This window comes from Urocampus carinirostris, chromosome 1 (assembly GCF_059441175.1).
Source record: "Urocampus carinirostris isolate Australia breed hairy pipefish chromosome 1, RoL_Ucar_1.0, whole genome shotgun sequence".
Classification (NCBI taxonomy): Eukaryota; Metazoa; Chordata; class Actinopteri; order Syngnathiformes; family Syngnathidae; genus Urocampus; species Urocampus carinirostris.
Genome location: NC_142349.1, coordinates 35,044,914 through 35,058,272, shown reverse-complemented (window position 1 = coordinate 35,058,272; position 13,359 = coordinate 35,044,914). Strand labels below are relative to the sequence as shown.

Here is a 13,359-nt window from a genome sequence, read left to right as displayed (position 1 = left end):
AAGACACTGTAAGAAGGGGCCACACAAGTGTTAACCCCACTGCCAGGATGACCAGTCTCCAATAGAAGTTGCATTGGGTAATAGTGCACAAAATGTGGTCAACATGAAGCTTAAACATAGTAAGTAAAATGCAAAATTTGTTCAAGAAGTCCAAGATTGTATTGTATTATATTTTATATTATTCCATTGTATTCTCTTCTATTTTATTCTATTCTAAGACATGCATGTTGGTTAGATGTAAAATTTAGAGGGCTGGTGAGTGCACCTTGTTTATCTACTGATCTTCATCCTCCTCCTCCTTTACATCTCTCCTATTCTTCCCAGGTATGCCTAACCCTGACAGCCAAGCGCATGGCAAAGAAGAACTGCTTGGTGAAGAACCTGGAGGCCGTGGAGACGCTGGGCTCCACCTCCACCATCTGCTCGGACAAGACGGGCACGCTGACGCAAAACCGCATGACGGTTGCGCACATGTGGTTCGACAACCAGATCCACGAGGCCGACACCACCGAAGACCAGAGCGGTGAGGGGCGAGTGGCGGGGGCAGAGTGGTAGGGGGGTTGCTCGTAACCACCTGCCGAAATCCATCTGTTCGTTCTCTCACGAGCGAATCTGCGGCAGTGCACGCCGCCCTGACAATTAATTGAACTGCAGCAGTAGGCGGTTAGGGAGATCGGGTGCAGAACAGGGATGGGGGGGTGAAAGGGTTTGCATGGCCTTCCCGGAGTTTTTGAGGTAACATTGTGTGTTTCATGCATAACAATGAGATGGCTAACCTGAATGGTGCCACAGATATTACTGTGATACTATTTTATGTAAAAACAAATATTGAATATCAATATCAACAGTTTGCATTCAATAACTAAAATCTTACAAGCCTTTAGGCCAGTTGTTGCCCACAAACAGTAGCTCAAAGATCAACTGCATACACTGAAATTGACCCTTGTTTAGTTAATGTTTTTGTTCAATGTAACCATTGACAACTTGAACATCCAATACTGTTTACATGAAATTGATTATAAATTCTAAATTTACTTTATCATAATTTTTCAATATTTTCTTAGAAATGCCAAAAATACCCACTGAAAAAACATCCCAAATTTTGAAGTGCTTGGAAAATTACAGCCAAGAAAAAAAAAATCCAAGTCAGGGGTCTTAAACTTAATTTTCCTTGGGGCTGCTGGAGCTTGGGGCTTGGTGAAATTGGGCCACCTGGGTTTTCCAAAAGAAAATTTCTGATAAAAATATTCCACAGTTCCAAGATACAGCATTGTTTATCATAGTGGTTAGGTTCCAAAATGATCCTTTATCTTTTTTTAATTTATTAGACAATTCCATATTATGCAACATACTGAAATCAAAGAACAAAACCTTTTTACTGGTGCAATCGTTCATTTAACATTCATTTCAAGTACTGTAAACGATACACAATGATCTATTTATGACATATAACGACTATCTGCGGAACTGTTTAGCCATTCAGAATGCAGAAAACAAAGCAAAATGCGAATACATATTATTATTATTGCCATGGATCATTTTATCTTTTTTTCGCTAGACAAAATAACTTCTAAAAATAAAGTGAACAGTATGATTTGTAAGAAAACAAAGTCAAAATTCAGCAAAAAAAGTAAGTAATTAAGTACACTTTTTACACAAAATAAGATATGGATTTTTAAAAGATTATTATGACAATGAATCAATCAGTAAAATGGAGTGCACTTTAAAATTAATATAAAGGAAGGTGCCTCAAACTATTATCCCACTGGAGGCTAATGGCCTGTGGGATGATAGTTTAAGACCCCTAATATAAGTGGTCCTTTTTCCCTTTCAAATTTTCTTTACATGGTCCTCAGAGGATAAGGAATGGACATATCAGAGCAAGACCTACGCATCTATTTTTCTGAGAAGCACACTTCAGCTGGGTTGAAGTGAAACCAAATGTTTTATAACAACAATTGTATTGTTTTAAAGCAACGCTCAACAACTGTTCAATCTTGAAATCATATTTTCAGAGCTCAACTTACAACTCGTTCATATTTTCATGACCTTAGGGATGTGTATCATTTTTGGAGCACTGAGAAAGTTTGAGATCAATGGCATGTATCCACATAAAAATGCATAATAGGTAATGCCGGATCTGGTTGGTTTGGGTAAAATTTCTATCAGTTATGCCTTCGCCAAGTAAAAATGAAGCTCAATTATCTTCAGCACAGGTTATTTATTGCATAGCATTCCTCTATCTTTTTTTTTCGCTCTTCAGTATGGTTGGATTATTACCCATAGAACCAGTGAAGTGCTGTCTAATAAATGTGGAACATTTGGCAGATGATCAGAATCGACAAAACACTTCAGAATTAATCTGCTATTTTTGTCAGCTATCGCATTATCAATACGTAAAAGGGAAGTGGTTGCATTGGCAGCCGTACATGCCCATCTGCTTGTTGAACAGCTGGGAAGGGAATTTTTCCCTTTACTTTTGCTCCTTTAAAAAGTGCTGGGCAGAAAGGTAATTTTAACTTTGGGTAGGTTTTGTGCTTGTGTTAGCATTTACTCAGGTTTCAATAGACTAAAGTTAAATTAAAAACAACCTTAATAAAAATGCATACAATGAAGGAAATAAGTATTTGAACACCATGTTACTTTTCTATTTTTCCCACTCAGAAATCATGGAGGGGTTTGGAATTGTCATTGTAGGTGCATGTCGACTGTGAGAGAGATAAACTAAAAAGAAAAAAACAGATATCACAATGCATTATTTTTTAACGATTTATTTGTGTGATACAGCTGCAACTACGTATTTGAACACCTGAGAAAATGAATGTTAATATTTGGTACGGTAACCTTTGTTTGCTATTACAGAGGTCAAACATTCCCTATAGTTTTTCACCAGGTTTGGACACACTGTAACAGGGATCCTGGCCCACTCTTCCACACAGATTTTCTCTAGATCAGTCAGGTTTCTGGGCTGTCACGGAGAAACACGGAGTTTGAACTCCCTCCAAAGACTTTCGATTGGGTTCAGTTCTGGAGACTGGCTGGGCCATGCTAGAACCTTGATATGCTTCTTTTGGAGCTACTCCTTGGTTTTCCTGGCTGTGTGCTTCGGGTCGTTGTCGTGTTGGAAGATCCAGCCACGACCCATCTTCAATGCTCTGATTGAGGGAAGAAGGTTGTTCCCCAAAATCTCACAATGCACGGCCCCAGTCATCCTCTCTTTAATGCAGTGCCCTTGTCCTATCCCATGTGAAGAAAAACACCTCTAAAGCATGATGCTACTACCCCCATGCTTCATAGTAGGGATGGTGTTCTTCAGAGTGTACTCTTCCTCCAAACACGCTTAGTGGAATTATGACCAAAAAGTTCGATTTTGGTGTCATTGAACCACGGAACTTTCTCCCATGACTCCTTTGTATCATCCAAATGGTCATATCCAAACTTAAGACAGGTGCTGGTTTAAGCAGGGGAACCTTTCCTGCCATGCATGATTTCAAATCATGACGTACTAGTGCATTACATTCAGGTCATTGGTCGAGTTGGAAGACCCAGCCACGACCCATCTTCAATGCTGTAAATGAGGGGAGGAGGTTGTTCCCCAAAATCTCACAATACACGGCCCCAGTCATCCTCTCTTTAACGCAGTGCACTCGTCCTGTCCCATGTGTAGAAAAACACCCCCAAAGCATGATGCTTCCACTCCCACGTTTCTATGTAAGGATGATTGTACTCTTCATTCTTCTTCCTCCAAACACGCTTCGTGGAATTATGACCAAAAAGTTTTATTTGGGTCTCATCCGACCACAAAACTTTCTCCCATGACTCCTCTGTATCATCCTGTATTGTGAATTTCCCTGCGGGGATGAATAAAGTATCTATCTATCTATCTATCTATCCAAAAGGTCATATGTAAACTTATGACGGGCCATGACATGTGCTGGTTCAAGCATGGGAACCTTTTGTGCCATGCATAATTTCAAATCATGACGTCTTAGTGTATTACCTACAGTAACCTTGGAAACGGTGGTCCCAGCTCTTTTCAGGTCATTGATCAACTCCTGTCTTGTAGTTACGGGCTGATTCCTCACCTTTCTTAGAATCATTGAGACCCCACGAGGTGATATCTTGCATGGCTCCACACAGATTTAGATTGACCATCATGTTTAGCTTCTTCCATTTTCTAATGATTACTCCAACAGTGGACCTTTTTTCAGCCAGCTGCTTGGAAATTGCGCCGTAGCCCTTTCCAGCCTTGTGGAGGTGTACAGTTTATGCTCTGGTGTCTTTGGACAGCTCTTTGGTCTGCGCCATGTTACAAGTTAAAGTCTTACTGATTGTATGGGGTGGACAGGTGTCTTTATGCAGCTCCTCAAACAGGTGCATCTGATTCAGGATGATACATGGAGTGCAGGTGGACTTCTAATGGGCGGACTAACAGGTATTTCAGGGTCAGAATTCTAGATGATACACAGGTGTTCAAATACTTCTTTGCAGCTGTATCACACAAATACATGCATTGAAATTTCTGGATTTTTCTTTTTAGTTCATCTCTCTCACAGTAGACAAGCATCTATGATGAAAATTTCAGACCCCTCCATGATTTCTAAGAGGGAGAAATAGCAAAATAGCACGGTGTTCAAATACTTATTTTCTTCGCTGTATGTTACCCCACTGACATTTAACATTATAGCTATTGTTGGTCAGGTTACTGAAAAAAGTAATCAGTTACAGTTCCTATTTCCTTCATTTAAAAAGTAATTGCAGAACCCCCAGTTTACTGACACTCAAAAGTAGTGCGTTACTCTGAAAGTAACTATCTAGTTACAAATTACCGTATATACTGGCGTTGAAGCTGACCCCCTAAAACTGCTAAAAAAAGGCCACATTATAAAATAAATAGAAGAAAATATCCACACCAATCTGTGAAAGCAATGAGCATTTCATGATTTTTGGTTTGGTTCCAAATCTTTTTTGTCTTCAAACCACATGAAGATTTCTTTCTCCATTTCTGGATAAGATACAATAAGTTTTCTTGATTTCTTTAGGCGTGGTAAATTGCAAAAATAATTTTACAAATAAAGTACAAAAAATTCAGAAATGCAGAAGTATTTTACTGTAAAATATGTACCCACATTTGCCCCATTGATTTTGTTCTTCCTGTACAAGCTCCCCTAGGCTATTATTCGCTACTGGTGACACACATATGCACATATAAACTACGTCAACTATACCTTCAATTGCACAATATTATGAAAATGAAGTCAAAGTGCAAATAGTGTAAACAATACAATGTAAACACTCTTAACAGTCTAAAAAAAACATTTTACAATTGTTTCAGAACAAAAGTCAAAAGAGTCAAACAACAAAAAGCAGCAATGTAACAAAAAACCAAATACTGTATAACGTCATCGAGTAGTCTTTCCATATCGATAATTTCGATATTTGGACCAGCCCACCCTTATATAAAGGGGATAAACTCCATCGAGCATGCATACCGTATGGCCAATAACTGCTTTGAAGGTCTCTCAAAATGCAGCATGTGAAGTAAATATTTGTCAGTGATGAGTACATAGCATTGAAACACTCGCTTTTGGACTGTGTCTTTAGCATTCTACAGGTATTCTAATCGATAAGCACGGCTGTCATATCAATAAAATTGTCCTTCAAGCGTAAACACACATACAGGTGTGCTACAAAAAAACATTCGAGTAACAAAAAATACCTAATGTGGTGACTAAAGTTCAGAAGCAAGTACTATCATGACAGGCTGTACACATCTTGAGCAACGCGGCTGATCTCTAATGCCTCACGTACATCACGATGTGATAAAGGAGAAATTGAAGTTGTGCTATTACTACAGTACATCGAAAAATCACACTATATTATATAGAGAAACATGAATGCTTGGAATCTTTCTAGCAAGTAGTGTAGTGCTGAGTACATATTATAGCATGGCTCCCAATTGACAGTCAGGTCTAGTTTTTCTATCGGGTTGATAGCTGGCGTCATATTTTGCAGTTATGGGTATGATAAAAATCAGATAATTATAGTAAATACCTATTTAATGACTTAAAGATCTGCCTTATTGCTTTCTGTAATCACGTTGCCATCCTGCTACTGTATGTTAGCATGGCAACTGCAGTTGTGCTCTTACAGTAGTTTACATATTGTACTACAGAGGTGTGTAAACATATGAGCCCCTTGTCACAAGCCAGAAACGGAGACAGGACCCAATAGCGTTCGTTTTCACTCAGTTTTATTGAGAAAGAGAGCAGTGCTTGCTTCCACGATCCGATGATTGTCGGACATGGGTAGTTGATGGCAGGAACGCGGAAGTGGCACCACTGTGTTGAGCAAGGATAGTCGTGGACATGAAAGCTGGGTGATAGCCGGGAGCAAGGGCGGTAACGAGTCCAGAAAAAAGGTCGGCAACAAGTATCAGGCAGGAAACGGGGCAAAATAGGTCGATGCCCGGGACGGAAGAGCAGGAAAGAACGGGTCGAGAAACAGTTCAGCAACAGGTATCAGGCAGGAGAAAACAGGGCAGGGATTGTCGGAAGGTACAGAGCTTGCCTAGCTGAAAGCGTAGGTTCGCAGGATGGTCTGACAGCTTCCTCTTGGAAGCCGGGGGTTTAAAAAGAGTCAGGGAGCCAATCAGCGACCAGGGCTGTTGGCGCCAACGGGGCAGCCGCAGGTGCCCCGAATCAGTAATCAGGACACCCCTGTATTTAATGCAAGGCCTTGCACCAAATGCAGGCCTCTTAATCCAAAATCTTTATGATTAGATTTGCCCTTTGAGGGGATCTTGCTGTGTGTTAGCATAGCAGCTGTTAGCATTGATCCCGGTATATAGTATTGCCTTGCTTTATCTCGGTTTATAGTACTTATTCCGCTACTTTGCAGATTTTCAATGTGTATTGTGTTCTGTACTTTAATTGGCCAAACATAGGAAGATGCTTTCTACCGCCAACAAAGTTGAACTTCACGACCCACTTAACTTGCTCTGGAACCACATGCAGGTCTTTTGCACTCCCTAGTGGCTTCCTGGCGCTTTTTTGAAAATGTTTGCTAGTGGAAATATATATGCTTTTTGTATGACAGAACCAAAAGGTAAATGCTGTTTTCCATTATGTCCACCTGATGGCGGCAAAGTATCGTGCAAAGTAAAGTGGATTGTGTCCTCAATCCATACAGTTGTACCCTGATACAGCAGATTATTTTTGAAAGTATAATTTGACAGTACAAAAGTTATTTGTATAACAAAATAGTTTTTTTAACCGTTAAAAGGATATAAATACCGTACTTTTAATTGTTAAAAGGATAAAAGTACGGTACTTTTATTTGTAAAACTAATATTGGAGCTTGTAAATGGGTTTGTTCTTGGGTAATTAATAAAGGAATAAATACACAGGCAGAAAAAATAAAAAAATAATTACATTAATAAAAGCGAGTTTTGACTATCACAGGATGTTTTTGGATTGCAACCCCGCCCCAAAAAACAAACGATCATTGTCCTGAATTGTCTATGTAAGTTAAATGTAAAAAGACACATACAGACACACGCGCGCGCACACACACGTGCACATTCACGCACACACAAGAAAGAGACTTGTTGATATACAAATCAGCCGCAGTCATTATTCTATCAGTTTCTGCTCACATTCTGTTGTGAATTCTGCAATCTGGAGACTCATGAAAAATGAATGCAGGGAGCACCCACGCTAACATAGAGGTCATTTTCACCCAGAGTGAGTCAGAGAAATAATTATACAAACGTTAAAACGAGTGGCATTCTCGAAATAGGAAAATTGAAAATTCCTAGCCGGAAAAAAAGTTATTGTTGCTGCAGACCTGCTGGACTGCTATTTGTTTGGTAACACCAAGGTAAGCCTCGAGCAAACATATCGCAAAACAATTATACAAAAGTTTCACACGACTTCTACCGCTGCTTTTATTGCAGGTTCGTGTTTCGACAAGAGTTCTGCGACGTGGGCGGCGTTGTCCCGCGTGGCTGCCCTCTGCAACCGGGCCGACTTCAGAGCAGGACAGGAGCAAGTCGCCATCTTGCAGGTCTAGAAACTCTCGATGAACAAAACGCACAGAAATTACACATATTTGTTTTCTTTAATTTCAAACAATGAAAGTAGAAAACAATCAAATTTGTTTATATCCATGGTTCAGACGGGGGCTTGAAATTATTGTGTTTTCGAGGATCTACAAGTGCTTGTGAATATTTAAAATAGATGTCATGTTTCACAACAATGATGCCCACACTGCTCTCTGGTCGCTTTGCTTTGGAATTGCATTTTTCTTCCCTCGGGATTAACAGTAGTTGACCTTAGTTTGTAAGTCATTTTCCTTTGAGGCATAATCACCCCCTGAGGCTCTAATACTACACCTAAACAGGCCACTATTTGTATTTAGTGCAAGGATTACGTATCAATTATGGTCATTTATTATGGGCCATGCATATAACTAAGGTGGTAGGTACTCCCAAGTGGAAAATTTAAATGGGAAAAACTTCCTGCAACTGAAAAAGACACTTATTACCGTCATTTCACCCAACACCTATATGGGGAGAGAGTTGCCTCAAAAATATTTACATATTTGTTGTTCAGATATACAAATATATTTGTGATTTACTCAATATCTAAAAATCCCATGTCTTGATAAATGTACACGCAATACTTAAAATTGCATATGTGAATCGCAGATACATTTGGCTTTGCAAAATACATGATTCACACCTGATTTTTTCTTTAAAAAAAGACTTTGAATGTCCTTAAAAGTGCTTGAATATGGCCATGAAAAATGTATGTACCCTGCAATATGACATTTATTGATTTTTCTTTCACATTTGAAGCTCACCTAGAAGGAGCTGACATGATTCTCCACCATCTTACTGATATGGATACCCCCCTAAACCAAAAACCTTGCCAAAGTTTGAGCAAAAAAATGGGAAGGAAAATGGTGCGGTGTGGTCACTTTAAGTCTCCGTAGTTTGTATTCATCCTTACAACACAGTGACATTTGGGGTGGTCAAATATTACAGTGTCCCTATAAGGAATAGAACAAGAAACTATGTAAACAAAAATGATAATAGTGATGAATAAAGTAGTACACCAAGTTCTCTTTCTTCCATTAGGTCCTTCTAGCATTCTACTGAAGCTGTGAACCTTCTGCTGGTTAGCATTCAATGGCCCAGGTGATGGGAACCTTTTTGACCCAAGAGCCAAAAATTCAAATGTTTTAAGACAAAACTCAACAAAAATGCCAAAATCGCTCTCCAGACAAAAGCAAAATCCTCAGCGCATTTCATTTCACTCTGTAAAATATAAATAACAATGCCAGGGCCGGTGTCTCATATTAACATAAATATACCACTTTAATATACCATTTGTCTCTCTTTTGCTGATACTTAAGAGAGTCGAGGCCCATTTTTGTACTAAAGAATGGTGCAAACAAAACTAATTCGTAAAAATATCACAAAACACTGCAAACGAAAAAGATACTATCGAATTTACTTTTTGGGCAGACGACGCTGGGTGAGAGAGAGAGAGAAGTGAGTGTGCGCGCTATGTGCACACAGCTCCACCCATCCTTACTGCTCACCCAATTCAATTGCCGTGATTTATTTTCTGACGTTTTGGGTGTTTACAGTTTGTTCTGTGAGTTTTCATCATAAAATGTCTTAACAGTGAACAGACATTGCTAAATAAGCTTCCATGTAAAGGATTCCTAAGCCAGGTACAGCCAAAACGGGGTCTGTCGGTGTGACAACCTGATTCTGGGTCAAGGAATTACAGCGCTCCACTAATCTAAAAGAGGGAAAAAAGTAACCAAATGTCATCAACCTTCGAGTCATCCACTCAGATATTGTTCGCCATTGCAAGTCTCCGAGAACGCCACAGGTGTCGGGAGCCAATTAAAAGAGAATAAAAGCCTCAGTACTTTCTCACTTCAATGCCAAGTATCAGTAGGGAGCCGACAAACCTTCACAGAACTCTGTTATTAAGATCTAAATAGCACTTTAAAAGTTCTGTCACCAGAGTGGACCTTTATAGCTCTACATAATGCCACAGAAACGTGTTCTTTTTTTCCCAAGAACAAAAGGTAATAGGCCAAGCAAATAATGTATATTAGACACAACAATTGGGATCCAACTAAAAGGAAATTGACAAATGAATTAAAGTATGTCAGATGTTTTCTTGCGGACATTCTACCACTCGTTCCCCATACTTGAAATTAGTTTATGTTTTTGTATGAAATGTTACATTTTTATTGGTAAAGAATATACGTAATTTGTTTTGTTTTTTTACGAGATAAAAGATATACTGTAAAAAATGTCTCATGATGTTTTCCAGATTTGTTAGCATGTATATGTACAAAATACCATGGTTAAACTGATCATGAACTTGTTCCATAATCATGTGACTGAATAAAACCTCAAGTGAAATGCAATTGAGACCATTTCTAATTTAAGTTCAGGGATTGATTTACAATAGCGTTCGTTAAAAACAAAACTAATAGCTATCATTTGAAGGAGGAAAGGGTGATTTGAGGGCATTTGTACCTGCGAGGTTAAACAGTGGCTGGGTAATATACTTTCATTAATTCCATGCAATTTTAAGGAAAACTATTATGCAAGGATTGATATACACTGTACAGTGGGACCTCACTACTTCGCGCTTCGACGTTCGCGGGTTCAGAGCTTCGCGGGCCTAAAAAAATAATAATAAAAAATAAAATAATGATTATTATTTATATATATATATTTTTTAAAGCATTTTTGAAGGGGCGTCGCTACTTCGTGGTTCCATGTTTGCGGGTTCAGAGCTTCGCAGGTCTAAAAAAGAAAATAATAAAAGAAAATAATAAAATTTAAAAAAAAAAAAAAAAAAAAATATATATTTTTTTTTTTAAAGCATTTTTGAAGGGGCGTCGCTACTTCGTGGTTCCACGTTCGCGGGTTCAGAGCTTCGCAGGTCTAAATAATAATAATGAAAAAATAAAATAATTACAAAAAAACTTTTTTTTTTTAAGCATTTTTGAAGGGGCGTCGCTACTTCACAGATTTTCACTTTTCGTGGGTGGTTTTGGTCCCCATTAACCTGGTCTAAAAATAATAATAATAACATTTAAAAAAAAAAAACAACAAACAAATAAATAAATAAATATATATATATATATATATATATATATATATACACCAGCTCAGTAGCCTAGATGGTAGGGCGCCCGCTTTGACACTGGGAGGTCGCTGGTTCGCGTCTCGGCCGAGTCATACCTAAGACTTATAACATTGGTAAAATGGCGGCGCCCTCTGTTGGCTGCGGCTGCATCGGCTCGCTACAACGGGTCAGGTATATCGACATTTCGTTCTTACAAAGAATGACAATACAAAGGAAATTATTATTATTATTATTATATAAGGGCAGCACGGCGGCGCAGTGGTTAGCGCTTGTGCGGCATAGTTCATGTCGTGGGAACCTGTCGTGGGTTCAAATCCAGCTCCAGACTTCCTGTGCGGAGTTTGTATGTTCTCCCCGTGCTTGCGTGGGTTTCCTCCGGGCACTCCGGTTTCCTCCCACATTCCAAAAACATGCATTTCAGGTGGATTGGCCGGTCCAAATTGTCCCTAGGTGTGAATGAGCGAGTGAGTTGTCTGTGCCTGTGTGCCCTGCAATTGGCTGACAACCAGTTTAGGGTGTCCCCTGCCCATTGCCCGGAGATGGCTGGGATGGGCTCCAGCCCCCCCGCGACCCTAATGAGGATAAGCGGTACGGATGATGAGATGAGATATATATATTTTTTTTTTTTAAGGTGCGCCGCTACTTCGCGGATTTTCACTTATCGCGGGTGGTTATGGTCCACATTAATATAACATAACCAGTATTTCTCTAAAAACTAGTGTGAAAATAGTGAGCTTTTTTAGAGTCAGTCAAGGAATTAAATAATATATTTAGCGTAAAATTGAAAAAAATATATGTATAAAAATTAAGAAATAAATGTATCGCTCTTAATATTGTTTGGATTTTAAGAAAATGTTAATAATTTTAGAAGTGGGTTTTGTGCTCATTTTTGAGTTCATAAAAAAAAAGTATAGTTCCTGTTCTTATTGACTAGAGTGATGTTTATATTTTTATTTTTTAAGTCTGTTGAACGGGAGTGTTCAGCTTCAGCGCACTTAGTTAGTTTATCTACTTGGAAAGCGTGCAACCTGGAAGGGAGGTATTAAAAGGCTCTAAGGTCATATGAAACAAAAATACAAGAATGTTCACCTAATCAAACGAGTCAAACATTATAAGTTGCAACTGTTCCTAATAATTCAGGTTACAATGATGAACAATTATTCAGAATATATGAGAGCAGTATTTGGAACTAAAAACTGCATTTTTCATATTGCATTCTTGTTTTAGTGACTCTGACTCCAACCTATTAGAACGGCAGTAGCTCAGGAGGTAAAATGCTTGTCTTGGGATTGAGAGGTTGCAGGTTAGATTCCCGGCTCCTCAGTGTTGTACAGTGGGACCTCGCTACTTCGCGGTTCCATGTTTGCGGGTTCAGAGCTTCGCGGGCACATTTCAGGGCACTCAAAGTGCTGTACAAAAACAATCAATGTACAATAAGAAAATAAAATCCCTTCTCACCCCCCCATCCAACACCGAGGAACCAAAATATTCAAACACACACAATGGTTAAAATAAAATGACAAAAAAAAACAATTGATAAAAAATAGACAAATACACACAATTATGACAAGGCACAGACCAACCGTGTGAGGAAAATGACCCAAAGGGAGGCTTATTCACACTAATAAGGATGGCAGCAGATGGCCACAGAGAGGTATATTTGTTATGTTTTAATTACTAAGACTTCCTGCCAATAAAAAACATCTGTATTGATCCACCTTTGGCCACTAGGGTTTTATTTTTACTATCTATAGAATCCTAGCATTTAACCATGTCTCGTACAAAACAGTTCTTGAGATCGGTGGTCAGCAACCACTGGGCTGCGGACCAGTTCAAGGCTACTGTACCAAATATTAACATTCATTTTCCCAGGTGTTCAAATACATATTAGCAGCTATATCACACAACTTAATCGTTAGAAAAATCAACCATTGTGATTTCTGGATATTTCTTTTTTTTAGTTTATCTCTGTGGCGTGGACACGTACCTTTGATGATAATTTCAGACCCCTCCATGATTTCTAGGTAGGAGAAATAGCAAAATAGCAGGGTGTTCAAATACTTATTTTCCTCACTGTCTATAAACTTGGGAATTATATTGGATCTTGGAAATTACAGTACTGCTGCTAAATGTTACTGCACTTATTTTTATTGCACCATTGCTACAATGC

The 13,359-nt window shown here is 38.8% G+C and overlaps 1 protein-coding gene across 1 annotated transcript in view; it reads left to right on the top strand.

Moving 5' to 3' along the window:
- The window catches only part of atp1a2a (ATPase Na+/K+ transporting subunit alpha 2a), a 100,935-nt gene that overhangs the window by 25,170 nt on the left and 62,406 nt on the right, over positions 1–13,359 (top strand). The window contains exons 9-10 of the mRNA XM_088328584.1: positions 325–523; positions 7,958–8,067. Of these exons, the coding sequence (XP_088184710.1) occupies positions 325–523; positions 7,958–8,067 (309 nt within the window). The remainder of the gene's footprint in view (positions 1–324; positions 524–7,957; positions 8,068–13,359) is intronic.